This window comes from Vidua chalybeata, chromosome 15, assembly GCF_026979565.1.
Source record: "Vidua chalybeata isolate OUT-0048 chromosome 15, bVidCha1 merged haplotype, whole genome shotgun sequence".
NCBI classification, from domain to species: domain Eukaryota; kingdom Metazoa; phylum Chordata; class Aves; order Passeriformes; family Viduidae; genus Vidua; species Vidua chalybeata.
In genome coordinates this window covers 17,100,632-17,128,068 of record NC_071544.1, presented here as the reverse complement: position 1 = coordinate 17,128,068, position 27,437 = coordinate 17,100,632, and the positions used below count along the sequence as shown (strand labels likewise).

The following is a 27,437-nucleotide window of genomic DNA, read 5'->3' as shown; positions in this document are numbered from 1 at the left end:
AGAGGAGAACAACCCTCGGTGCAGCAATCAGTGTCTCCAACGCTCTCCAGAGGGGAAGCAATCAGCACCAGCCACAACCTTTACTCCTTAAACTTCCCCAGAGGGAACATTTCAGAGCATCAAAGGGATTTAAACCTGTCCAGCTGCTGCTGAGCCATAATTAACAGTTGCACACTCAGCTCTGACTGGGGCTGACAAAGCCTCAGCAGCAAATCCTCTCTTTATCCCACTGCTGGAGTATTTATAGAGCCCAGCCAGGCAGGGGGCAGAGGCAGGCGAGGAGGAGAAGTCAGCTGCTTACCAGGGGGGACAGCGTTTGCTTTCAGCTGCCTGGCCTTTCCTCAGCCCCTGGGGAAGCTCCAGGAGGGGTCCTGGAGCAGCCTTTGGCTCTGGGGCAGAGTGGCAGGTCCTGGGGCCAGTCCCCAGCTGGAAGCTGGGGGGACTCGGGCTGGAGTCCTCAGCTGGAGCCCTTCCAAAACCAGGAGCTGCCCCTTCCTGCCCTCAGTGCCTCCTGCAGGAGACCCAAGTGATGGAGGCCAGACTGACCCTCCACAGCTCTGCTTATAAACCGGCCCGGGGCCGTGCCATCTGTGCCTCCCTGCCACACCCACAGCCCTGGGCCTCTCACAGAAAGTGACATAAAACAGCAATTCTTGAGTGCCTTGGCACAGAGTGGCACAGGAGGAGTCCCGGGGCTGGGAGGGGCTGCTGGAGCTGCTGGGGTGGGACAGCTGGGCTGGCAGCAGGGCAGGGGCTGCCAGCAAAGATGCCAGGTGCTGGAGAGGATGGGGGAGGAGGTTGCCACCCCCAGAACTGCTGGAGAGCACAGGGGAGGAGGTTATCACCCCCAGAACTGCTGGAGAGGACAGGGAGGGAGGTTATCACCCCCAGAAGGGCTGGAGAGGATGGGGGAGGAGATTACAACCCCCAGAACTGCTGGAGAGGACAGGGGAGGAGGTTATCACCCCCAGAAGGGCTGGAGAGGATGGGGGAGGAGATTACAACCCCCAGAACTGCTGGAGAGGACAGGGGAGGAGGTTATCACCCCCAGAACTGCTGGAGAGGACAGGGAGGGAGGTTGCCACCCCCAGAACTTCTGGAGAGGACAGGGGAGGAGGTTATCACCCCCCCAGAAGGGCTGGAGAGGACAGGGGAGGAGGTTACAACCCCCAGAAGGGCTGGAGAGGACAGGGGAGGAGGTTATCACCCCCAGAACTGCTGGAGAGGACACGGGAGGAGGTTATCACCCCCAGAACTGCTGAAGAGGACACGGGAGGAGGTTATCACCCCCAGAACTGCTGAAGAGGACAGGGAGGGAGGTTATCACCCCCAGAACTGCTGGAGAGCACAGGGGAGGAGGTTATCACCCCCAGAACTGCTGGAGAGCACAGGGGAGGAGGCTATCACCCCCAGAACTGCTGGAGAGCACAGGGGAGGAGGTTATCACCCCCAGAACTGCTGGAGAGCACAGGGGAGGAGGTTACAACCCCCAGAACTGCTGGAGAGGGCAGGGGAGGAGGTTACAACCCCCAGAACTGCTGGAGAGGGCAGGGGAGGAGGTTACAACCCCCAGCACTGCTGGAGAGGGCAGGGGAGGAGGTTACAACCCCCAGAACTGCTGGAGAGGGCAGGGGAGGAGGTTACAACCCCCAGCACTGCTGGCTGTCCCTGTGGCACTGCTCCAGTTGCCCACGTGAAGATCCGTGCCCCATTGCAGGATCTCTGCTCTGGATTGCTCCAGGCTGTGCCAAGGCATTACCAGCACTGGGTTTATTTCCTGCTGGGCCTTTATGACCCCGCTGAGACCATAAATACCTCTAAGGTCTAACTAAAACAGTTTCATTTTCTCCAGAAGCAGTCGTGTAAAGGAGATGATGGCAATGCTGTTCAAAGGGGGAAGGGGGGTCAGGTAACAGGAGATTTTTACTGCCTTGCTGCTTTTATTCCCTCCCTGAAGTGCCCCGTTCCTCTTTGTTCCCTGGGGAGTTTCCTCGTGCTGGGATGGCCTGAGAGGATCCTTGGAAAGAGCTCCTGGGAGCTGCATCCCAGCCACACCTGGAGCACAATCATCCATCCCTCTCTGCAAGGAGATCTTTGGTCAGTTCAGCCCCCCCTGGCACAGCCTTGCCCCGAGGACTGCAAGCAGCCGGGCACACCATTTAAAATAACTCTTAAATCCATTTTAAATCAATTTTTAAGCACAAAAAGGCACTTTCCTGAGCACAGCCCCAGGATTGCTTTTCCACACACTTTATTTACAGCAGTCTCCCGTCCCTGGGCTTCCAAGCCACAATCCCTCCAGCAGGATTTCTTTTGGGGGTGGGAATGGGATGATGCTCATGATCCCTGCCATGGCAGGGGATGGACTGGGATGAGTTTTGAGGTCCCTGTCATACCAGGGGTGGATTGGGATGAGTTTTTGGGGTCCCTGTCATACCAGGGGTGGATTGGGATGAGTTTTGGGGTCCCTGTCATAGCAGGGACAGAATGGGATGAGTTTTTGGGGTCCCTGTCATACCAGGGATGGATTGGGATGAGTTTTGGGGTCCCTGTCATACCAGGGGTGGATTGGGATGAGTTTTGGGGTCCCTGCCCTGGCAGGGATGGATTGGGATGAATTTTGAGGTCCCTGTCATACCAGGGGTGGATTGGGATGAGTTTTTGGGGTCCCTGTCATAGCAGGGGTGGATTGGGATGATTTTTTGGGGTCCCTGTCATACCAGGGACAGAATGGGATGAGTTTTGGGGTCCCTGTCATACCAGGGATGGATTGGGATGAGTATTTGGGGTCCCTGTCATACCAGGGGTGGATTGGGATGAGTTTTTGTGGTCCCTGCCCTGGCAGGGATGGATTGGGGTGAGTTTTTGGGGTCCCTGTCATACCAGGGGTGGATTGGGATGAGTTTTTGGGGTCCCTTCCCGAATTCCGGTCCCGGCCCCGCTCGCGGCTCACTCGCGCCCCCCAGCGGCCACGCGCGGTAGGCGCAGCTCCGCCGCCCCCCGCGCCTCGGGCGCGTCCCGAGCTCAGCTCAGCCCACCCAAAATCTGCCCACCCCTGCCCCATCCCGAGCTCAGCGCACCCAACCCCTTCCCACCCCTGCCCCATCCCGAGCTCAGCCCACCCAAAACCTGCCCACCCCTGCCCCATCCCGAGCTCAGCCCACCCAAAACCTGCCCACCCCTGCCCCATCCCGAGCTCAGCCCACCCAAAACCTGCCCACCCCTGCCCCATCCCGAGCTCAGCCCACCCAAAACCTGCCCACCCCTGCCCCATCCCGAGCTCAGCCCTTCCCAATCCCTTCCCACCCTCTGCCCCTTGGGCAGAGCATCCCAGCCCCTCCTGCTCGCTCTGACGGCACAAACACCGAAGCTGCTCCCAAGCCCATCCCCGTTAGAAACCTCTCCTCGCACCCAGGGCTACAAAGACACCTGGAAGTTCTGTTCCTCGGGGTCCGGGAGAGCAGCCCGTTTGCCCTTGCTCTCCCCCCGGTGCCGGCGCTCAGCAAACTGCACGGCATCGTGGATGCTGTGGAAGGCCAGCTGGCCCCCAGCGCTGCCTGCCTGGCCAGCCCAGCCTCCCTCCCGGAGCCGCTGGCGGATGGAGGGGTTGCAGTTGGCCAGGAGCACCTGGACACCGACCTCCTTGTAGTCGTGGTGTGTCTCCTTGAGCACAGAGAGACCCGCGGTGTCGATGAACTGCATGGCCCCGCAGTCCAGGATCAGCGTGTGCATATCTGCCGAGGGGGGACGGGCATCTCCTCGAGGCTTCTCAGCCCTTCTCCCGGCCTGCTTCAGGCAGCCAAACCCGGTGGCCCAACAGCTCCTGCTGCTGCCTGGCTCTGGGTTTGCCTGGGCCACCAGCTGGGGGTGGCTGGCAGCCAGCAGGACGGGGTTGACCCCGGTTTTCTGGTACAGCACAGCCTTGAAATAATCCTTGTTGGCGTAGTAGAGGGAGCACTCGAAGCGGAAGATTTTGACGTTGGCGATGCTGCTGAGCTGTTTGTAGGCGGCCTGGTCCTCGTAGATCTCCCTGTTGCTGACCTTGCCCAGGAGCGTGGCCCGGGGTCTCTGCGTGCGGAAGATGATGCAGAGCAGGGCGAAGCAAACGCCCACCAGGAGCCCGATCTCCGTGGTGACCAGCGTGGAGCACAGCATGGTTGTCCACCACACCACCGTGTCCAGCTTGCTGAGCTGCCACATCCTGGGCGTGTCACGGAACTTCCTGAGGCCGCCCCGCAGGTTGACGATGGTGACCACCCCCAGGATGGAGGTCTGCAGCGAGTAGAAGAGCGGGGAGATCCACAGCAGCACCAGCAGCAGCACCAGGGAGGTGACCAGCCCAGACACCTGGGTCTGGCTCCCCGTGGACTCCTTCAGCAGGGTCTTGGTCAGGGCGGCAGAGCTGGCAAAGCAGTAGAAGAAGGAAGGGATGAGGTTGCACATGCCAATGGCGATCATCTCCTGGTTGGCGCTGACGGCGTAGCCGTGCTTTTTGCCAAAGATTTCTGCCAGGGACACGGTCATGGCAAAGCCAATGACAGCGATGGGCAGAGCATCCAGGGCCAGGCTGGGAAACAGGCTGATGTCTGGGACGGTGGGTTTCCTGAAGCCCGTGGGGATGTCCCCGCACACAGCGGCCTTGTAGCGCTGCTCGAAGTCAAAGTAGTGGGAGACGACCGTGGCTACGATGACCACCAGCAGCTCGATGGGGAACGGGGCCTTCATCCTCTCCTTGTAGCGCTCGTTGAGCTCCTTGACGGGCACTATGATGGCCAAAGCCACCAGGCTGGTGAGCAGGTCGCAGATGTTGGTGTTGTGGATGTGCCTGAAAAGGTCCACCCAGGTGAGGATGAAGGAGCCCACCCCCTCGTGACGGGGGATTTTCAGGCCCAGCAGATATTTCATCTGGGAGGTGATGATGGTGAGGCTGGAGCCAGTCACGAAGCCACCCAGCAGGGGCTCTGACAGGTAGACAGCCACGAAGCCCATCTGTAAAACCCCCAGCAGGATCTGAAAGGCAAAGCAGCCACAGCTTTAGAACGGGTGAGAAGGGCTGGAAGGGGTGGCTGGCAATTTATGTCCCTTTGCTGCCACTTTAGCAGCTCTGGCTACTCTGTCTGGGGACGTGCTGAGCATTCCATGGGAGGAATTTGTCTTCAGGAGTTCATCTGGGGTATGGAAAAGTAGAGACACCTACCTTCAACACTTCTCTGTGGCTGGGGATGCCACACAGAAAATCCTACGAGGTCCCTGCTGCTGCCTCCTCACGAGCAGCCCCATCAGAGCAGCTCTGGGTCTCCCTCACTCGGGATGCTCTGAATTTTGGCTGTCCCAGTGGAAAAGCCTGGAACTGCTCAGTGACAGCTCGGCCTAGGCAGCGGGGACACTGCCAGGGAGCACGGCAGGGCCCTTGAGGGTGGTCCTTGCCAGCCCCAAACCTGCTCTGAGCTGCCCAGCTGCAGGACTGAGGTGGTGGGAAGGTGGTTGGTTCACAGATCCTTCTCGTCTCTTGCTGTGTCTGATCCTGAGGATGTTTCAGACACGTCCAAGGACCTGGTTGTCCCACGGAGGAAAACAACCCCCATTCAGCTGTGTTTGCACGTTTAAAATCGCTGCATTCACAAATATTCAAGGGTGGCAGGGTCTAGAAACGTTTCTCAGGACTCTCAAGTCTGACCCAACCCTTAGAGATCTCAAACTCAGAGAAATTCCCAGGAGGAAACAGCAGCAGAGGGAACACTTGTACCTGGTAAAGGCCCACCAGAAAGCTCAAGGAAAGGGCCACGGTGATGGCGTAGCAGCTCCTGTCACAGGGCTCTGTCCCGTTCCTGGGGGAGCTGGAGTTGTCCCCGAGGGCAGCGCTGCTGTCCCCGTAGCCTGCCAGCTGCAGGTGGCGCGTCACCGACTGCCCCACCATGAGGCACAGCACCCCGAAGGAGCCCACGCTGGCGTGGCGCGACGTGGCCGTGGCCGCGTAGATGATGTTGCAGAAGAAGTTGGTGTAGATGCCGTAGATGGGGTCCTGGTTGGCCAGCAGGGAGTAGGAGATGGACTGAGGGATGGCCACCACGCCCACCAGGAGCCCCGAGACCACGTCCCCGAGCAGCTGCGTGCGGGGGCTGTACCGGGGCAGCCACACCAGCACCGGGAGCAGGCGGCGCAGCGACGCGCCCGGGCTGCACCTGCAGGCACCTCTGGCTTTCTCCAGGATGAGCTCCCTGGTGCTGGAGGCCGTGGGCTCGTGTTCCTCCAGGCTGATAAACGTGGCAGGAGCCTCGTGCGGCCGCGGGGAGCCCCGGGTGGCTTTGCTGGGTGCTGGCTCCTGGCTGGACGTGTCCTCCATGGGCGCAGGGGGAGCTAAGGCAGGAGAGCAGGCAGGCAGGAGGGGCTGCAGGCACGAGCACAGGGGGCTTTGCTTAGCTCCAGGGCTCGTGGCATGGGCAGAGAAATAAATAAGTAAATAAAAAACAAACAAACAAACAAACAAACGGGAATTGACTCAGACAAATCCACCAAAAGCGTTTTCCCAAGGTTGATTCGTTTGTTGTCACTTCTGGAGCTGATTAACCACAACCCCCAAATCAGGGGCAGGGATACAGAGCTCCCCGTGCTCCTTCCCCATTTCTCTTGGTTTGAAACAGGAACTTCACTAAATTTCAGTGAAATTTCACTGAATTTCACTCAAACTGAAACTCCTTCTGCCGAGACACCGCTACTTAGGCAAAAAAACTTATTTTGGAAATATTAAGATATTCCAAAGGATACTTTAGGAATCAAGATGTGGGTAAGGGAGATAATTTGCAAATTAATTTTTCCTTCAACATGACACAGTTTTAAATTGCATTAGTGGCTTGCATCAAACAGGAGCTCCCATCTGCCATCCTGCTTTTTTGGGCTGGTTACATAACAGAGGCACCTTCCAGAGCTATTCCAAGTTTTTCAGTCAAAATGCAGCTGCACCAAAACATCCTTTTGTGACAACTGAACAACAGACAGAGAGAAAAACACTCCTGAAGGGGAGACCCACAGTGGTCGTGGTTTGGAGCTGAACTGGGATGAGGAGAAATCCCATTCCCCTGCCCTGCACACATCACCAGATCTTACCTCTGGCTGCAAACTGGGTGTTTCCTCAGCACCTGGAGCTTCTCCCCTGGGGACAGAGCTGTCTCCACCTGGCAGCACCCCTGGGCAGAGGAAAACCTGGCCCAGGTGCCACTTCCCCTGGGATCTGAGCTCCTGAGCCAAGCCATGTCTCTTTTATCTCTGTCCAGGCACTGGAAACGGTGCAGCCACCAAGCAGAGCTGTGTTTGGAAAACAAACACCATTCTCAGAGAGTATTTTGGCTGACAACTTGTTCTGGACACGAAGAATGATTGAGAGGGCTTAGAGAAGTGCTCCTGCCAGATAAGAGGATTGCTTGGATCTGGAGAAGTGTTTGCTAAACAAGGGGAATGATGGAAAGAAACCTCCCTGCTCTGCCCCTCTCTGAACTGAGCGAGCTCAGGCCCTGCTGGGCTTCTCTGCTCAGGTTTTCATCTATTCTGGACAAGCTTTTGTGCCAAAAACCAAGAAGCAAAGCTCGTTGCAGAATGACTTTCCTTTCCTGGTGGTTTTTCCTCCACTGGGGCTGTGTAAAGCAGAGAGCAGAGCTGTGGTGACACGGGTTATTTCAGGGAGGCAGCAGAACTTTGGATGTGTCCAGTCTGCACAATTCCCATTTTGCAGAGCCTTTTAGCACACGTAACAAGGGGCCTTGCTGTGCTGAAACACAGCTGGGGAAAGAGCAGGGCTGTATTATTTGGTAGGTAAAGGTGAGCAATTGCACCAGCAGGCAGGAAAAAAAGGATTGTTCATCACCCTGAGTGGAAAGAGCAGCCTCATAAATACCAGCTGGAACTGCTCTGCCCTTGCCACCTGTGCCACCAACCTCCACCAGACCTCTCAGCACACACTCCCCTTGTTCTGCCCCTTCTTTTCCACCTCTTTTCCACTGACCCAGTCCAGATTCTGCTGGATGTGCCATGCCCCGTGCAGCTGGATAAATTCCTGCCACACAGGCACCTTGGAGAGAGGGCTGAGAGCTGGGCTGGGGATGGAGAGGTGGAATTCCACAGGGTTTGGATGCAGATGCTGGGGAGACACCCTGAGGGAAGAGAAGGGGAAAAGCAGCATCCTGAGCTACATTTATCTCATCAGGGGAAGTCTGGATCTCAGTAATGAGGAGTAAATAAATAAGGAACATCCGTGTTCTCTGGCAGCAGGAGAAAATGAGAGCACGTGGTAGGGAGGCAGCTGCTCAATCTTTTTATCTATTTATATCAATTCTTTTTTTTTTTCCTCTGCCATTCCTCCACAGCTCATGTATTTTCAGGTGCAACATTGAGAGTTCCCCTTTCCCTTCCCCTGCTCTCAGTAACAGACTCTATCTTTCCTTTCAGAAACTTTGTAATTGTTCCCAGTCACAGCTCATTTTGTGCCTTGGCCTGGATGATGTGGTCTCTGCTCACTCATTTTCTTTTTCCATCTTCTTCCCCAGCAAATGACCCAAATTTCCATTTTCTCTGTGAATCCTTCAGCTTGAAATTCACTGGTGATGAGTCAGCCATTGAAGAGCTGGCCAGGCTGCACTTTCAAGCCTGAGTGTTCCCTGGGATGAAACACAGCTGAGCACAATCCATCTTTGGGTTTGATCCCATTTAGGAAGATCCAGCTCTGGATCTCTGCCCTGTCCACCACAAAAATGGGGTGAAGCACTTTTTCCACCTGAGGCAGGATTTAGGTTACCTTCAGCCTGCTGCTGCTATTCCTTCCCAATTCCATCTTCATTTCTATATTCTGGAGCTCTTTTATTTGTTGAGATTTCCTTTATGCCCTGATAGATCTTGGGAAGCCCTGACAGAGCCCTGCTCCTCCCCCTCTCCAAGGCTTCTGCCTCCAAGCCTTCCCTGCCATCTTCCCCTAGAACTTTTTTCTCCCCTTTCTTGTGTTCAAATTCCCAGTTGCTTTTGTATACTCAATTAATAAATATCTATTTAAGTATATTCCATACTTTACTTCAAAATATTCCACACTTTTTGCAGTTCTCAAGCTCCTTGTCCCCGCTGGTTCTCTGTGCTGGAAATTCCAGCTGTGGGCACTGAGGAGAGGCCACTCCATGTCCTCCATCCCAGCAGAGGGAGAACACCCTTGGTGACACTGTGGACATCTCTGGAATTCCTTTTTCTGCATGAGGTGAGGCAAGGCCAGGAAACACAAAAGCTTCACATTGGCTGTGGGAAAAGCATCACAAAAAAAAAAAAAAAAAAAAAAAGAAACCCTCCAGGTGACCTTGAGGCACCCAAGGCTGTGCTGCCTTCCCCATGCAAGGTCAGCACAGCTGAGTTTGTTTCCAAAAGCATCTTCAAGGCTTGTTCTTTATTGCCACTATAAACTCACTCCATGCTCAGCTCCATCCTGGCCAAGGCTGCACAGATGGGTTTGGACAACGCAGGTGGAGACAGGACCCTGCCTGCACTGACACGGCCCCCTCTGCTTCCCAGAGCATGAAATCCAAAGTTTTTATCCCTGGCATGGTGTGTGAGCAATTAAACACCCATCTAAGCCACAGCCACTGCAGCCAGGTGAGAAACAGAGCAGTGCCAACAAGCTCCAGGCACAAGGAGATGCAGGAGTGGCATTTGCTGCTTTCCAGCCTAAAGTTAGCAAAAACCATGGAATTTCCTGCGCCTGTGATTGTTTTCCAGGCGTTTTGCAACAGGGAAATGCAGCAAATTGAATTTTGTGCTGCTGTGTCAATGCATCCCTTTGGTTTTACAGGACAAGTTGCAGCAAATTGAAGTTTGCAAATGCAGCAAATCGAATTTTGTGCTGCTGTGTCAATGGATCCCTTTGGTTTTACAGGACAAGTTGGCACCTCGTGTTTTCCTCAGAACAGATTTCACTGCACTGCACAAAGAGGCTTGGTTTGCTTCAAGGTTTGTAAATAGATTTGTGATTGTATTTGTGAGAGGCCCATGACCTGAGAGGTCTGGGACATGGCTGCACCCACTGCTCCCCATGACTCGGATCACAATTTTTATTAAAAAAAAAAAAAAAAAAGGAATTGAGCCAGGTAAAGGTGCCAGGTTAAGAGAGATGCTTTTCCTTACCTTCAGATGGGGGGGTCTGACAGTGTTTTTGGATGGCTGCTGGTTCAACTTCACTTCAAATGTATTTATTGCAAAACACAAAACACCATCTTTTTAAAGGGGAAAACAAGGAAAAGGAGACAAGCCCAGAAGATGGCAAAATGCACCAGAAGCACCCAAGGACAAAAAAAGCTGAACAGAACCTCTGCAGTTGTTTCTTGGAAAGGGATTATTTCCATTTCTGCAAGAGGTAACACATCCCAGGAAACAGAGCAGCTTTTGCAGCCCCCTGCTCCCTGGCAGGGCCATTTAACGTTCAGGGGCCCCAGCAGGGCAAAGATAACACAAATTTTGGGAGGCCAAAAGTGTCCCTGCTCCTGGGGGGCTGAAGGACCAGGAGAACTACAAATAAACAACAATCAAGAGAATTTTCACTCCTGGAAGATGGAAAAAAAAAAAAAAAAAAAGACAGAGCCAAGCACATCAGCTATAGAGGTTTTGGGGAGCACTCTGTCTTTATACAACAAGGAGGAAAAGAATTCCTGACCAGCTTTTGCCGCCCCTGTGTTCTTCCCTGCATGACACATTCCCAGTGCTCCTGGCCCTTTTCCAGATTATCCAGCTGATCACTGAAAAGGCTGTGATGGCTCTGCAAACAGATTAAACTGATTCCACAGGAGTACAGTGGAGTGAAAACGTGGAGACACATTTCTGTTTGCTACTGAACTGGCACCCAGCCCAGGCTGGTTGGCATCCTTAGAGGGGTGAGGACCTGGCACAGGCTGCCCAGAGAAGCTGCCCCATCCCTGGAAGGGTCCAAAGCCAGGATGGACAGGGCTTGGAGCAACCTGGGATAGTGGAAGGTGTTTGGAATGAGATCCTCTTCCAACCCAGTGAAGGATTTTCTCCTAATACCTAATCTGATCTCCTGCCATGTGACAAGACTGGATCTTCCATCAGATTTGAATCAGGAGAAGCTTTTCCCCACCACTCAAACACTGGGATGCTGTCACAGGGCGTGGTGGCAGTCAACAGCTTTGGGAAAGGGGTGAGGAAGCTTCTTCCTGAGGAAGTGCTGCAGAAGCTGTAACAAAGATCTCAGAGGTTTGTGTGGGAGGGCTCTGAAGGGGCTGGAGCCCTGGGACACCTTTCCCACGCAGCCCCCAGAGCCAGGAGATGGGGCTGGGGGTCCCACCGAGCACAGGATGGCCAGGATGAGTTCATGCCAGGTTAGGCAGAGCCTAAAGCAGCCCAGGTGCACGTGCTGCTGGCTGAGCCTGGCTGCCTCAGCTGTGAGCCAGCTCTGCTGCAGGCAAGGCTCGCTCTCTGCTTTTCAGGAGGAGGCTCCTGCAGGCATTCCCATCACCCAGCGCTCCTTCTACTCTGCTGGCACCAACACACAAAGTGCAGCCTGTGCACAGAGGTCCCCTGAGGTAAAAGGCATCCTCAGGTAAAATCTGAGCCCTGCTGGGCCAGGAAAGTCTTTTCCACGAGTCAAGGACACCTCTGCAGACAGAATGTCACAGGAACTGCCCAGAACTGCCCTCACAGCTGCTCTCAGGTTTGTTCTGCCTCGTCCTGGCCATGACCTGAGCAAGGCACAGAACCTGGGACAGAATCACAGAATCAAAGGGAAGGGACCCACAAGGACCATCAAAGTCCAGCCCCTGGCCCTGCACAGCCCCAAAATCCCACCCTGGGCATCCCTGGAGCGGTGTCCAAACCCTCCTGGAGCTCTGGCAGCCTCGGGGCCGTGCCCATTCCCTGGAGAGCCTGGGCAGTGCCCAGCACCTTCTGGGGGAACAACCTTTCCCAAAATGCAACTTAAACCTCCCTGGCACAGCTTGCTTTATCTCAGGGAACACTGAAATACACGGCAGCAATTTTGCAAGGCTGAGTGTGTAACACCAGGTGCTGTAACTACACCTATTGTAAAGTACAAGCAGCACCAAACCTGGCCATTTCCACACTTCAGGAATTCAGCCCAGGCCCACAGGAGGGTGCTGCTCCCCGGCACATGGCACATCACTGTCCCCACATGCTGATTTTGGTTATAAATGCCACCACAAACCCCATCCTGGCTGCACAAAGCCAGCTGGGGCAGAGCACAGTGGAAGTGCCATCAGTCAGTGACAACAAAAAAACCCCATAAATGTCATCTTTTAATTGTGCTGAATAAACCCCAGTGATTTTACCAGATTTGACAGAAAATTCTCATGCTAACAAATCTCCAGTGACAAAAAGGCACGTGAACAGTTAAAACCAACAATGGGTACAGCTCAGACAGGACAGGGCATGGAGAGAGAGCCACCACCAGGCAGGGGATGGACACAGAACTGAGGGCAGGACGTGGGGCAAAATCAAATTTTCCCTACAAACCTGTGGTTGGTGAGCCCAGCACTGAGGCAGGGGCTGGTGGCAGCACCTCTGTCCCCACCCTGGGCACTCACTTCACTGTTCAGGAGCTTTGGCTTTATCAAAAGATCATGAAAACTGAGCAGCAGGTCACATGGAAGAGCAGCACACACAGCTGCTTCTGTTTACAGTCAATATTCAGAGCCTTGCAGCAAAACACAGGAAGAAAAACAGCAGGAGGGTGGAGGCTGGTCCTGCAGTGCCTGACAGGACATCAGCATCCCTGAATCCCAGCTGGGCAGTGTCACCATGAGACCCAAAATGAGCTCCCCGTGCCCACTGCAGTGCCAGCCCCTGGTTTGTGAAGTGGACTGAAAATGGTTTTTGTGTCAGAGCACTCAGACAAGCGAAACGTTTGGAGGGAAAAGCAGAGCCTGGCATTCAGCAGGAGAGTGCTAAAGAGATTTCCATACAGCTGAGACTGAGTTCATTTCCATAATGCTCTGTTGTTGTCATTAATGAACGTGCTAATGATCTCTTAATTCTTCATTTAGACTGATAATTGCTGATTGGGACACTTGGGAATAGAGCTGAACTGATTTATACCAGCTTCCAGTCTGGCCTGGGGTTCTCAAGGTTGCACCTGGGAGGAACATCCCTGCCCCAGACGATGGATAACCCAAACCCAACGGTTCTGAGGGGCCCCCTTCCCAAATTCACAGCTCCAGGGGATGGGGGAAGGCACAGGAAGCTGCGAGTGTGGCAGATTTCCCCTTACAGAACCCGGCACGTGCCCACCACTGCTCATTTCAAACAGCAGAAGGCAGGAGAGCCCTTTCCAGGGCAGGACAGCAATATCACAAAAGCATAAGTGCAGAGATCCAGCTGCTGCATCCACCACACAGCAGCAAAATATAGAAATATATGGATTCCATTATAAAACAAATGCTTTAGAGGAGAAGTTTCCAATCAGTGATCCCAAATTCCTAAAGATAAAATTGGATTGCTTCAAAGGGTCCATGAGCAAAGTCAAGCAAAATGTGCTGCTTGCCAGGAGGCTCAAATCAGATTCGTGTCACTGCTAAAAAACAATTCCAGGCTTAAGAGGAGCAGGGCTGAAACCCTCTGTTCTGAGAAATTCCAGCTATAATAAGCTTTAATCTCCAGTTAATTCCCAACAACTCCCTATTGCTCTGAACTCTCTGGCAAATGGCATTTATTTCAGCTCCCTTTTAGCCAGGGCAGTGTGCATTAGTTGATACTTATTAATTTTAAATAAGAGCATTAAAAGTTCTGGGGTTTTTTGGCTGCTTTTGCTGTTGCATTTTAATAGTTTCTTGTGTTTTGCTGGAAATGGAATTTGGAGGCTGCACAAACAGCACTGAGGCCAAATGCAACATGCTCCAGGTAATGTTCAGCACATCTTTTAGATATAATCTAATTTAATTACCTGAAAAATAATTTTATTACTGTTTTATTGTGCTTTTATGTAAATAAATACCCAGGAGCCACAAATACACATCCCACTAGCTGTGGGAAGTGGGTCCTTTTTGGAGTCAACACTGCTTTCCTCCCTTCCTGGCACAGGTAGGAATGGATTTGCAAAACCATCTTTCAATAAATAAAGGTTTGGAGTTTGGCTACACAAACCTGTGCACGGTCACAGGTGAAAAAATCTCCAACTGGGCAGCATGGAAAGAACATGGGAGAGAGGGGAAGAGGAAAGAATCACCCAGAGCAGTTTTTATTTGACTTTTGTCCCACTGCTGGTTGACCTGCCCTGATCTTCCTCATCTCCTGTGTCCTGCCCATGCTTCAGAGGAAAGGGGTGAGAACAAGGAGCTGCAGGAAGGCAGGAATATTTGCAAAAACCAATAAAACATTTGCAACCACCACCTGCTGTCCTTTTTCATCAGCACTTTCAGTGCTTCTAGCCTGCTCTGCCCTCTGGCAAAACAGGAGTTAAAAAAATCAGCATTTCAAAGCTGCAAGGAGGTTTTTGTTCACAGTTCCAGAGATTCTTTCTGATCATGTGAACAAACTCTGCTGCAAAGGGACTCCCCCAGGCCCTGGCACTGCCACCCCTGTGGGGACAAACCTGCCCACCCAGGGGCTCTGCACACAAACCAGCTCTGGTTAAAAACTGAAATACAGCCTCAAAATGTAACCCTGCTCTTACACAGCCCAGCCCAATCCTCCCTGGCAATGCCAAGCCAGTGATCACAGCTCGCCAAGCTGCACAAAGGATCCTCAGCCCAGAATAAAAATGCTCCTGCACGAGGCTACGGCAGCAAAGGAAAAATCCAGCAGAATTTGGGATTCATCTCCTTCATAAAGAGGCCCCGGGGCTGAGGCAGAACATCTGTGGGGTTTGAACACAGCAGACTTTTCCCAGTGACACACAGAGGCTTCTTTCCTCACCAGTGCCAGGTCTGGGACGTGCAATGGGTGGGTATCAGTGAGGGTCTCCTTTTCCAAGCTGTCCTGAGGGTCTCCTTTTCCCTCACCTCCCCCAGCACTTCTATGCTGCTCTGGTGTCCTCAAAAATGCAGTAAATTCAGTTAACACAAAAAGGACTCATCTTCCTGCTGCCTCATCCTTCTCTGAAGCTCCCAGAGTGAAGTGATCCATGGCATTCAGCTTTCACAGAAAGAAGAGAATAGTTACTGGTCCTTGCTCAGAAAAAAAAAAAAAAAAAAACAACCCAACAAAACAGTTTAAACTCAAAATCTCTTTCTATTTAGAAAACATTTCACAATTCATTATGGATTTTACACCTTTTTTTTTACTTCTGATTATTTTTGAATTATTAAGGATGAGAATATTGTCTGTTCACAGCACCTTTCCCTTTTAAAAGCTGTGAAGCACCTGAAATTCAGATTGTAAACTCCTCTGGGAGGAAAGCACCCTCTTCCAGGGATGTGTGCTGTGTATAGCTGGTATTCGGGAAAAGCTGGTAATCTCTCAATTCTGCCTTCACAATTGTATTCTACTGCTGTGAGGAAAGCAGTAAAAAATCCTATCCTTGTATTTTAGCATGAAGAACAGGCACTCTTCACTTCCACAGAATTTAAAATCAAAGTAAAAAGCTCTATTTATACTGACCTGGTTTAAAAAAAAAAGTTCAGGAAAGAATTTTCCTGGCTCCTTTTCCAATGGTCTGTGCATAAAGTCCAGGACAGAGCAAAGGGTTTATAGCCAATAAATCCTGCATTCCTGCACAAAGTCTGTGTGACGTGGACACATTTGGGCAGATGCTGGATAATCTATTTGTCCCTTTTCACTTTGGTGCCTGTGATTCTCTGTACCTGGCATAAAAACTGCCTAGGAGAGACTTTTTTTGGTTAAAATTAAAGAGCTAGATATTTTCTATATCCAATGTTCACAAGTCTAAAGAGCTCCTAAATATTAGGAAAACAATTGACTGACCATAGGAATGAATCAGACTTCTAAGGAGTCATCTATGAAAAAAAAAAATCATTAAAATCAAGCTGGAGAGGCAGGATTTCCATGGGCACAGGCACCTAAAGGCCTGTGGAGAAATGAGATAACCGTGTCCTTGTGGCCTGGCTGAGTTAGGAGGCAGTGCCAAAACCTCTGGAGCTGAGAGGTGCTTGGTTAGAAGATATCCATTAAGATATTTTCCTAATAGATTTGATTTCTCTGTCTGAGATTCAGGGAGGTTGCAAATTCAAGCACTGCCCAGTAAAGGCCAGAGCAAACAGTCCCTGGCAGCCGTCCCTTGGCAAACACAAGGGTGTGGTGATGGAAAGCAATGCCAGAACGAGGGATGAGAAATTAGTTGCCTCATTCTTCAGCTGGACAGGATGTCCAGACTACTCCAAAATCCCACCCCATCCTCAAGGACAGGGTGGCAAAAAAAGACTTGATCACAGCTTAAAAGAGTGGAACTGAGAAAGCTCCAGAGAGGAGACATGAGATGAACAACCCTATGCAAACTTAAAGATCTGCAGACTGGCCACAATCAAGTGAAGATCTGCCTTCATTCAGCACCTCCCACGGAATCACTACCCCTGGGGCAGGTAAATGCAGAGAGATTGCCCAGTACCAGTGTGCTGGCTCCACCCTGCCCTGCTACCTGAGCACACACACATCAATTCCACAGACACACAGACACGTTTGCCCAGCCTCCGTTCCAATCTCTCTCTTCCCAAGCTAGCGCTTCGAAGCGCCGTGCCCCTGCGTGCCCAGGGCAAAGTCCACGGCCTGGTGCACGCTGTGGAAGAGCAGGTGGTCCTCCCCCTCCTTGAAGAACTCCCCTCGGAGCAGGGAGCTCCTGACGGAAGGGTTGCACTGGGCCAGCAGCACGTGGACATCGATGTCCCCGTAGTCCTTGCAGACCTCCTTGAGCGTGCGGATCCCGGCCGTGTCCAGGAACTGCACAGCGCAGCAGTCGATCACTATGGTGTGAAACCCCACAGGTTCTGACCCCAAATCCACGGGGACGCTGCTCTGCTTGTCCCCAGACCCTGCCTCCTTCTCCTTGAGCATTCTTCTCTCCGCTTTCTTCTTGGCTGCCTTCACCCACACGGGGTTGACCCCAGTTTGCTTGTAGAGGGTGGATTTGAAGCACTCCTTGTTGATGTAGTAGATGGGGGCCTCAAAGCGGAACACCACAACCCCAGGCTTGGTCTGCAGGTTCTTGTAGGCAGAGAGGGACTCGTAGGTCTCCGACTCGGCCACCCAGCCCAGCAGCGGCGCCTCCGGCCGCTGCGTGCGGAAGATGACGCAGAGCATGGAGAAGCAAACCCCCACCAGGAGCCCGATCTCGGTGCTGATGAGCGCCGTGGCCGCCATGGTGACCCCCCAGATCACCGTGTCCACCCTGCTCAGGTGCCACATCTTGGGCAGGTCCCTGAACTTGCGCAGGGCTCCGCGGAGGTTGACGATGGTTATGACGGCGAGGACGCATTTCTGCAGGGAGTAAAACAGAGGTGCGATGACGAGGAGGACGAGGAGGATCACCAAACTGGTCACCATGCCGGACATCTGGGTCCTACAGCCCGTGGACTCCTTGACCAGGGTCTTGGCGAGAGCTGCGCTGGTTGTGAAGCAGTGGAAGAAGGAGGGAATGATGTTGCAGAAGCCAATGGCGTACATCTCCTGGTTGGCCCTCACGGAGTATCCGTGCTTCTTGGCAAACATCTCCGAGAGGGACACGGTGATGGCAAAGCCAATGATGGCAACGGGGATGGCATCCAACGCCACGTTGGGAATCAGGGTCCAGACCGGAGGGCGCGGCGGCAGAAACCCAGTGGGGATGTGCCCAGAAACGCTGGAGCCATAAGTCTCCCTCAGCTTCCCAAAGTGAGATGCCAGCGTGGCTGCCACAACCACAAAGAGCTCCACCGGAACCGGAGCCTTGAGCTTGGATTTGAAGCGCTCGTTCAGCTCTTTGGCTGGGATGAGCACCAGGAAGCACAAGAAGCTGGTGATGAGGTCACAGACGTTGGTCCTGTGGATGTTCCTGAAGATGTTTATCCAGGTGGTGATGAGGGAGCCGACGCCGCCGCTCCGAGGAAGGTCCAGGCCCAGCAGGTACTTGACTTGCGAGGTCAGGACAGTGATGGAGGCCCCTGTGACAAATCCACTCAGCAGCGAATCCGAGAGGTACACGGAGACAAAGCCCACTTGGAAGAAACCCATGGCCACCTGGAAGGAACCAAGGACACAAATCCCACAGGTTTTGTCAGCTGGGATAAAAACACCCAACATCGCGCATGGCCCTGGAGGATGAGGCGCGGTCTGAGCAGGGAGAAAAGTCTCCAGTATTCAAACCAGGCTTTTTGGGGGTCTTCATCCCCTGAACAAACGTTTATTGTTTGCTCTGCTAATTACCCTGGTGGGGAAAAAAGAAAAAAAAAGAAAACCTAGGGGGAAAAAAATACAAAGCCCACATTTGAAATACTGTCTGCATTTGCCATTTCGCTTTCAGTTCCTCTAAATTCTGTGAACTTTGCAAGGATCTAAAACTTTCCTGCTGGCCTTTGGCTGCCTTGCAATAAAAGCACAGCTTGTGGGGTGACAACTGTCCTTTGCACTGCAGAAAGTTTGATGCCTCTGACTCAGGAAGTCTGTGAGCTACAAACTCCTCTGCTGCAGATCATAAAAACAGAGATAAGTGGGAACTCCATAAGAATCTCAATTACTGAAGATAAGGCAGGTTTGCAACCTGGGCTGGCTGAAATCAGCTCACAGCTCTCAAAAAGGCTCCCTTATAGCCTTGATAATTAATTCAAGGTTGTTCTAAGTGTAAAACGTTAATAAAAATTAGCTTACCTAGTTAGTATTAACTGGTGTGAGAAGATTTTCTTTTTAAGATTTGATTGTAAAGTTTCTGATACAAAGAGTATGTGATTTTGGTTTAAAAACAAAAAAAATTGAGGGTTTTGGCCTGTAGAGAATATGCCTAATATTCAGAGGGACTGAAGATAAACTGATCTAATTTCTTCAGATAAAGAAATTTAATTGTATTTCTACTTGCAAAGACTATTAAGTGCAATTCACAACTCCAAAACTGCACCCATCCCACAGGGATGAAAGATGAAACCCAAAATCCAGTGGTGCCTGGGAGGCCCAGAATATTTCTGAAATAACTCAAAGAGGAAACTTGCAGTACAAAAAGTTACAGGCTGTGTCCAAAACCTGTGTTTTAAAGTATCACAAACATGCTTTGTTCCCCTCCTATATATTTTGATGGGCTGTCACCCTGGACAAATGAGAACAAATGAATGTGAACTCACAAACTCAAATACCACAGCTCTGCAGTACAGCTAAAAATAATCCCATTCTGGTTAATGTATAAGACTCTAAAAACAAGGATACCTGCTTTAATTTAGGCAAGCAGCGAGTTCTAGAAAATAAGCAGAGGTAGTTTACGCATTTTCTTCTAGTTATATTCTATATAATATTCTATATAACAGAATGTATCATATTCTAATATATAATATTCTAATATGCTTCTATAGAATATTCTAATATATTAGAAGAAAATATGTAAACTATCTAAAACTAGAAAAGTTTGACAGACGTGTACAATAACCCTTACCAACCAATGAACTGAGTTTCACTGGATTACTAACCAATTACAGTAGCTTCTAATACCATATAAAAATGAAGTCTCCATAATATAAAATTTCATATTCTGCACAAAACCCCAGATGTCTGGTCTCGTTTGCATCTCTAAAACGAGCTCTTGTGTCCCACCTACCTATCACTGTGCCCATGAATACGTTTCCCACTTCTGTGCATTATTTTGATCAGGTGCAATTCCCTTGTAAAACCAGTTTTGCAAAAGCGTGAAGCGCTTTTTTTCCCCGCAGCGTGGCTGTAAAAGAGCCACTTCTTAGGGCAACAAACCTTTACAGGCAGGCGAAATCACTGCATTAAAAAAATAAAATAACCCCAAAAAAGAACCCACGAGAGACGCAGAGCAGCTGCAGCTCTGCCCTCACCTGGTACACCCCGGAGATGAAGGTGATGGTGGCGGCCACGGCCATGGCGTAGCAGCCCCTGTCACAGAGCGGCTCCGTCCCGTTGCCAGTGGCATTCCCGAGCCCTCCCGGGCCTGGCAGGGCGCTGGGCACAGCTGGCTCCAGCTCGTAGCCAGCTCTCTCCACCTCCCTGTCCACCACCTGCCCCAGCATCAGGCAAACCACGCCGAAGATGCTGACGGAGATGTGGCGGGAGGTGCCGAAGATGCAGTAAATGATGCAGGAGAAAAAGGAGGTGTAAAGGCCATAAATGGGCTCCAGCCCTGCCAAGAGGGAGTAGGCAATGGACTGTGGGACCAGCAGGACCCCCACGATCACACCAGACATCACATCCCCCAGGAGATACTCCCTGAGTTTGTATTTAGGAAGCCACTGTAAGATGGGGAAAAACCCCAAAACGCAGTCTTTAATTCTGGCTGGGGTGCAGCTGCAGGTTTCCTTTGCTTGCTTAACCAGCAGAGCTTTCACGTTCCTCTTCTTCTCTTGGGGTTCCAGGAACATTGTGTGATGGAAACTGCACTTGGCATCATCTCCTTCTGGCCCTTCCATCACTGCATGGATATGATTGGCCTCTGTCATCGCTGCTATCGCCAGGATTCACTGAAAACACAAAGGAAGACCATTAAATTAAAAATGAATGTACCATGTGAGACTTGAACACAGCATTTATGAAAAGCAAGGGCTGAAACTCCCAGTTCAGCACAAAGAAAGCAATTTCCAACTGGGGACCTCTCAGCTCGCTTGGGAACTGAGAAAATGAGATTTTCTCAAGGGAGCCTCCCCACTGTATCCCTGTGAGGCAAGGAATGACCTTTCCCAGGAGGGAAGCTGATATCCTGTGGAATACACTGCTGCAGGCAGGGTTGGGAAATGGACAGGAATGCAGCAGCACTGCCTTGCTGGGAGGCTTCCTTGAGAAAATCTCTGCCTGCAGCCTGTTCCACCTTGCAAAGCCAGACAGAGAGGTTATTGTAGTGCCACAGCCACTCCAGTTCAGCTGCTGAAAATTAACTGCAAGTGGGACATTTCCAGCAAAGCACAGCTCAGTTGGTTGTTTTCTTTTGGGTTTTTTTTTGTTTGTTTTGGTTTTTTGTTTGTTTTTTAATGCAGTAATTTTGCCTGCCAAATACTGTAAAGGTTTGTTACCTAAGAAGTGGCTTTTTTACAGCCAATGACATGCTGAAAAAATAAGCGCTTCACACTTCTGCAAAACTGGTTTTACAAGGAAATTGCACCTGTTCAAAATACCGTACAGAAGTGGAAAACATATTCATGGGCACAGTGATAGGTAGCTGGGACACTTCTGCTGGAACTGGTGCTCTAGACCAAGCTGCCCACAGACTGTGAAACAGGGTAATTATATCAATAATTTAATACTGGGAACATATTGCCTGACTAGGAAAGAGCAAGATCTTGACGAGACAAACCCTAATGAAACTTGAGCATACCAAGGGACTGCCAGCACTTCCACAGCTCTCCCACCTGCAGAAAACATCCAGAATTCTCCAGGGAACTCCTTAAGCCCCAACACCTGGTACCACCAGCACAGTGAGGCCATTTCACTGGGGTGAGAGCCCTGAGAAGTGTCACTGCCAGGCTTCCCTTCCTGGCACTGCAGTCCCAGAGTGGCAATGACAACATGGATTTGATGTGCTGCTCACGTCCCCTCCGTGCAGTGCAAACATCAGCCAGACTACTGTCCATGGAACGTTCACTGCTGAATTAATTGCCCAATTAATTGTCCCGAATTAATTGCACCAGTTAATAAATTGCTACTGGAACTGGCAGTGCTAAGGATGCCACTTGAGTCTGCCTCAGAACGTGTTCAGTTAATCACCATTTCACAAGTAGCTACAGCATCCCAGAACTGTGGAGTCATTCCGGTTGGAAAATCCCTCTGAGCTCACCCAGTCCAACCACTCCCAGCAGTGCCAAGGCCTCCACTAACCCATGTCCCCAAGTGCCACATCTGCAAGTCTAAAATCCCTGCAGGGATGGGGACTCCAGCACTTCCCTGGGCAGCTGTGCCAGGGCTGGACAGCCCTATTGTACAGAAATATTTCCTAATTAATTACAAAAAATATTTCCTGATTAAAATACTCCGTGCTACCATCCCTGCACTTCTCCCTCCCATATCCCAAAGATATGGGAGGGAGAAGTGAGAGGAGTGACTTTGTGTGGTGCCTACTGCCTCGGGACAGCCTGAGCAGAAGGAACCCACAAGAGCAGAACCAACTACAGAACTTAATATTTAGAATGGCTTCTTCAGAGACTTCTAAAACCTATTAGAAAGTAATTCCACCCAGCTAATCCAACCGTGGTGTCCTTGTCCCTGGAGCTGCAGACATATCTAAAGCCAACACATGGCAGATGCTGGCAGAAAATACCAGGGAGGAGTTTCTGTTTCATCTCCTGCTCCATGCTGGGACTCCCAAAGGTGCTTCCATTCAGCTCAGACCCAGACACGGAGCATCTCTATGGTGGTGAGCTCCTGCACCCTCCCAAATAACCAAACCCTGCCCCTCTTTGCTGGCTGTCCCTGAACTGGTACTGAAAGGAGGGTTTCAAACACAGACCCCCAACCATGGCACCAGCAGGGATGGATTTTCTGTGTGACAGGGGCTGTATTATCCCAGGATCACTGAGGCTGGAAAAGCCCTCCCAGCCCACTGAGTCCAAGCTGTGCTCAATGCCCACCCTGTCCCCAGAGCAGAGCACTGAGTGCCACATGAAGAATCGGGATCTTTAAACGAAGAACCTGCACTGCAAGAAGGGATGTGCTCAGGATGATACAGTGATCACACCTGGAGGAGACCCCCACCCCTACCTGGCAGGTTTCCAATCTCACCCACCTGTACAGGACTGCAAATTGTGCTCAGGGATGATTTACAGCCCTCACAACCCCTCTAAATACACAGTGAGAATCAAGGGAGGATTACAAAGCTTGTGTCAGGTCTACTTTGCAAAAGTACGTTTTGGAGCTGTATTTGCTCAAGAAGTTTTATTTGTTTTACCAGCACAGAGTTACAAATCACAAAGGTGGCTTCTCACCCACCCAAAGCTCAGCAAATCAACACTGTAAAAGCTGAGGGGAAAAAAAAATCAAGTCAGACTACTTTTTATGTGTGGCAACGAGTTTGTTTTCTGAGATTTTAGTAAAGATTTCAGTAGTGAAAATTCTTTTGATTCCTTCTGTCCCTCCTCCAGGACTTGCAGGCAGCTCACTCAAACCTGGGAATTTTCTTAAATGTGCCAAGACAAGCCCCAGACAGCTCAGTTTGGTGCTGCTCTAAAACATCTGCATGGGAGGGGGTGCCTGGGTTTCAGCCGTGTCCAGACAGTAGGGAAATGTTCTAAGTAAAACCTTTTTGGCTCCACAACTCTGAGCACATACTGGCTCTTTGTGCTGACTTGCATGACAGCTTTCTCTCCGTGCCATGAAAGGGACCTTTCAGCACACAGTCCCTGCCCCTTGCCATGTCAGGACAGCAGGAAATGACACGATTTCCAACACTCATTTCACCCTTTTCTGCCTCAAAGTGCTGCCCTGTATTAATTTTGTAACCGTTAGCTCAGGCTTGTCTAACAGAACTGGATTTTATTCTTATACATTAAAAAAAAAAACCTGAGAAAACATCTTTGGTTCATGGTTTGGACACTGAAGGACATTTAACTTGGAAAAGGAGCTGCTGTGGTTTTTATTCTGAAAGCTGCTATTTACACACAAGCTAGAATTCACTTTTATCACTCCTTTTGGCCATTCAGGGGGTGTCTCCTTGCCACAAACTTTGCTTAAGATAAAAAAACTACAAGAAAGAACTGAGGAAATTTCCAGTATCTGTTGTCAACTAACTGCCATAAAATGAAGATACAGGGAGGTCCTGCAGTCTCTAAAAATCATCAGACCTCCAGACTATTTCTGGAGCCCATCTGGGCCCTTCTTTCTGATCCCATGATGTGGCAGCATCTGCCTGGCTTCTGTTTTTGGGGGAGCACTACCTGCAGCCCAGGGCTGGCTTGGACTTCATTGTCTGCAGCACATCAGAGTCACCTTGAGAGTAAGAGAAAAATGGATTGTGACGCTCACTCACCTGCTGAAATAACTACTGCAAGGTGAAACTTCACATGTGAGCATTTCAGAGTAGAAACTGAATCAAAAGTATTCTTTCTACAACGCCCATCTCAGTTTTCCTTATTTTTCTACGTTTAAATTACCACTGTATGTGATCACCCTCCACCCTCATGTACCCCTTGCTAGACAGGAGAATTTACATGCACTAAAAACTAAAATCCATAATCTAAAAAGACATGAACAATTTCTGGAGAATTGTAAAGGAGAAGCAGGTGAATCAGAAATCCAAATTGAACCAGACCTGGGCCCTTAGAAAATGTCTCCCCTAAGAATATAACAGGAAAGCATATCACAGCATTTTGACAACTAAATCTTTGACCTTTCTCTTGTTGGACAACGACCTTTTTCAAATAAAGTCTTTACTGTTGTGGAGCAACAAGGAAATTCAATATTACCATGATAACACCCAGATAAGCACTGGAACAACACTGCCTGCACCTTGGAATTTGACAGAATCCTTCATTTCCTCCAGCAAAACAGTCAAGCCACAAACATTTATTTCCACAAAGGACTGAAAATAGCATGAATAATGAAAACCACGTTTAAGGAACACATGTGGAAACTGAGCTGCTTCACTTCTGGCACATGAACCAGCAGCCATCCACTTATGTGGGAAAACCTGCAAAGCCAGACAATAAAACCTCGCTTTTGTGAAATATGGGATCTGCTCCTACTCCAAATACGGGATCTCCTCACTTCTCCCGAGCAGCAGCAGTCTCCTGCATTTTTGGGGAAGGTCCCATGGAATCGGCTCCCTGCTGGCAGCCAGATATTCCAGGGAAGTTGTGTCACCTCCCAAGGGCAGCGGAGCGTGTTGGCTGCTCTGCCCTGCCCCAAGCAGATCCCTCCAGCAGCCTCCATCCCACCCGGATTTCTCAGGGAGAGTTTGCCAAGGCTTTCAGCAAGTTATTCCTGTGCTAGGGCCCTTCTCTTTCTGTTAGCAGGGGAAGGTGGAACGCTGAGCAGCTGCGCTGGGCACTGAGGATGGGCTGAGGAAGAGCTGCACAAAGGGATTTCCTCAGGCAGCAGCTGCCAGCTCAGCCCAGGGCATCCCACACTGCCCGGGCTGCATCCACAGGGCTGGGAGAGACCGTCCGATCCCAATGGAAACCCACCGGGACTGCGCTGGATAATGCAGTTGCGTTGGCTGTTGCGTTTGAATTAGTAAAATTTAATAAAATTAATAAAAGCCTGCAAGAAGAGCCCCAGACGCTGCGCACCCACTGAAACTGCGGGGTCTGCTGAGCGCTTTGGAAGCCAAGCCAACACTTCGGGTCCTGGCAGAGCGGAAGGGAAGTGAGAGAGAGCAACAACTCAGCTTTTAACGCCACATTCACTCTCAGCCACGGGGTCCCAGTGCCTTCCTACCCAGCTTCCTTATGGCTTCCATGTGGACTTTCCTCTCCTCCTGCTCGTTCCCGCTGTCCCCCAGCGCCCTGCCCGCCCCCTTCCCTCGGTACTCACCGCCCGCGGCTCCCCGGGGACCTGGGGCGGCTGGGACCGACGGACGGACAGAGTTACGGACAGACAGACAGACAGACAGACAGACGGACAGCCCGTCCGTCAGCACCGCCCCGCTGCGGGCAGGGAGGGCCGGGCAGAGCCGCGCCCCTTCCACGCCCGGCCCGGGGCGCTTCCCAAGGGATTCCACGTGTGCGGAGTTCGGGGAAAGGCTGCTCCTGGTCCTTCACTTTGCACTCAGCCGTTTTATATTGAAAGTATAGGGTTGATAATGTCAGGTGAAGCGATTATGTGAGGTGAAGTGAGATTAAACTTTGTGCCGGTGCACTCTCCGGCCCCTTTTTGCTCTGGGATACCGCTGGGATTCGTTAAACAGCTGGGAAGGATGAAGGATCCTTGGCAATGTCGGTATTAAAAATCCCAGGTTTCTGTTAAGGTCTCTAGGCTGGAGGTTCAAGGTCGGAGGGGCCATGCCCAGGCCTGTCTGCCTTCCCTTTCCTGGTCACACAGAAAAGCAGACGTTTCTTCTGAAGTCAAACATTGCCCAATATTTGCATTCCAGGTGGAACCTTGAATGCAAACTGTCAAAAAACCCCATCAATACACAGCTGGAGCAAATGAAGCCAACTTCAAGCCTGCAGATTTCATGCTCTTGTCTTTCAGTGTTAAGCAAATGCTGTAAATCTTCCTGTAGAAATACTGAATATTTCCACAGAGAACATTTCCTATCTCCATGAGGGTTCATTAGATGTCATGGTAACCAGAACAGGCAATTGCTATGGAAATAGAAGAGCTCCCTCCCTCTCCCCTGACTGTCCATTGTCAAAAACATCAGTGACTGACTTCCCAATCCCTTTAGGGACTTCCAGAGGAGTTTTAATTGAGTTTCAAGTATATGGTGACTCCAAGACAGCCAGAGCAAATCCTTGGGAGGAGTGACATCAATGACAAAAGCATTCGAAGCCTGTTGTGCAGGGACTCTGCAGAATCCTAACAAGAAATGACAGACCCAAGCAATGGGTGTTCCAGCATTTTCATTCTTGTTCTCGAAGCACAGGCTGTGGAAAACTGGGATCATCCAATACATCATGTCTTCATGGAAGAAACAGGGAAATAATATCTTCTTGGAACATGATATAAAAAGAAAAAAATCCCAAGCATTATTATTTTTGTGGACCTAAAAAAAAAAATAGTCTTTTTTTCTTATTATTTTTAGATTGATTTTCTTAAAAATGGATGGAAAAAATCCAAGCAATTATTTAAGGCAATTAAATCATTTAGCTTCCAACTGCTTTCCTCTTCCTGAGGTATATTAAGCTTTATGGTTAATATATTTCTGTGCTGAGGAAACCTTTGACCTTGGAAAAATAAGCCTCTGGGCTCCTCACGCTCCAGAATCTCCTGCCAAGGAGCTGGGGTTTGCTGACACACAAATGCCAGCGTGTGCCATCTGCCCATCCCACTCAGCCTGCCTGGCAAACCTGCTGCTTCTCCAGATCACCACATCATCTTTGGACTAGCAAATCTCCACAGACCAGTTGGCCAGGCTGCAAAATGATCCTGGAAATTGCTTTGTTCCACCGAGCAGATACTCCTGGGCAGCCCTGGGAGCTCTCCCTCCTCGCCTTTTGCCCAACAGCTCCTGTCCAGCCCCACCGTGCCCTGGTGCCACCTGGCACATTGCTCTGCCTGTGATGGTGTTATCAGCCCTCTGTCCACAAACCCCACAGGCAGTGGCTCTCCCTGGCTCTTCCCAGTCTTTCCCAGGCTCCCAGCTCAGCATTATCACTCAGCAGATAAAGGCAGCCTGTGATTTCCCCCAGCTCTCAGCTGCTTTGTGCCACCTG

General features: G+C 50.8%; 2 protein-coding genes across 2 annotated transcripts; both read right to left on the bottom strand.

Annotated features, from left to right (window-relative positions):
* Nucleotides 1-3,352: 3,352 nt before the first annotated feature.
* On the bottom strand, nt 3,353-9,453 carry LOC128795872 (sulfate transporter-like). The gene is made up of 3 exons (XM_053956954.1): nt 9,437-9,453; nt 5,747-6,428; nt 3,353-5,010 (listed from the first exon to the last, which is right to left on the bottom strand). Exons 1-3 carry the CDS (start codon nt 9,451-9,453, stop codon nt 3,418-3,420), a joined length of 2,292 nt encoding a protein of 763 aa, XP_053812929.1. The 3' UTR covers nt 3,353-3,417.
* A 2,824-nt stretch (nt 9,454-12,277) lies between these two features.
* Nucleotides 12,278-25,672, bottom strand: SLC26A2 (solute carrier family 26 member 2). Its single transcript, XM_053956758.1, has 3 exons — nt 25,594-25,672; nt 19,959-20,597; nt 12,278-18,156 (listed from the first exon to the last, which is right to left on the bottom strand). Exons 2-3 carry the CDS (start codon nt 20,574-20,576, stop codon nt 16,660-16,662), a joined length of 2,115 nt encoding a protein of 704 aa, XP_053812733.1. The 5' UTR covers nt 20,577-20,597; nt 25,594-25,672; the 3' UTR covers nt 12,278-16,659.
* Between the last annotated feature and the right edge of the window lie 1,765 nt (nt 25,673-27,437).

Excerpts from the sequence above, each read along its gene's own strand:
- LOC128795872 (XM_053956954.1), bottom strand. Across the intron at positions 5,011-5,746 it reads TTCTGGTGGGCCTTTACCAG|ATCCTGCTGGGGGTTTTACA; the intron begins GTACAAGTGTTC and ends TTTGCCTTTCAG.
- SLC26A2 (XM_053956758.1), bottom strand. The coding sequence starts at position 20,576 with ATGACAGAGGCCAATCATATCCATGCAGTGATGGAAGGGCCAGAAGGA. Across the intron at positions 18,157-19,958 it reads TCATCTCCGGGGTGTACCAG|GTGGCCATGGGTTTCTTCCA; the intron begins GTGAGGGCAGAG and ends GGTTCCTTCCAG.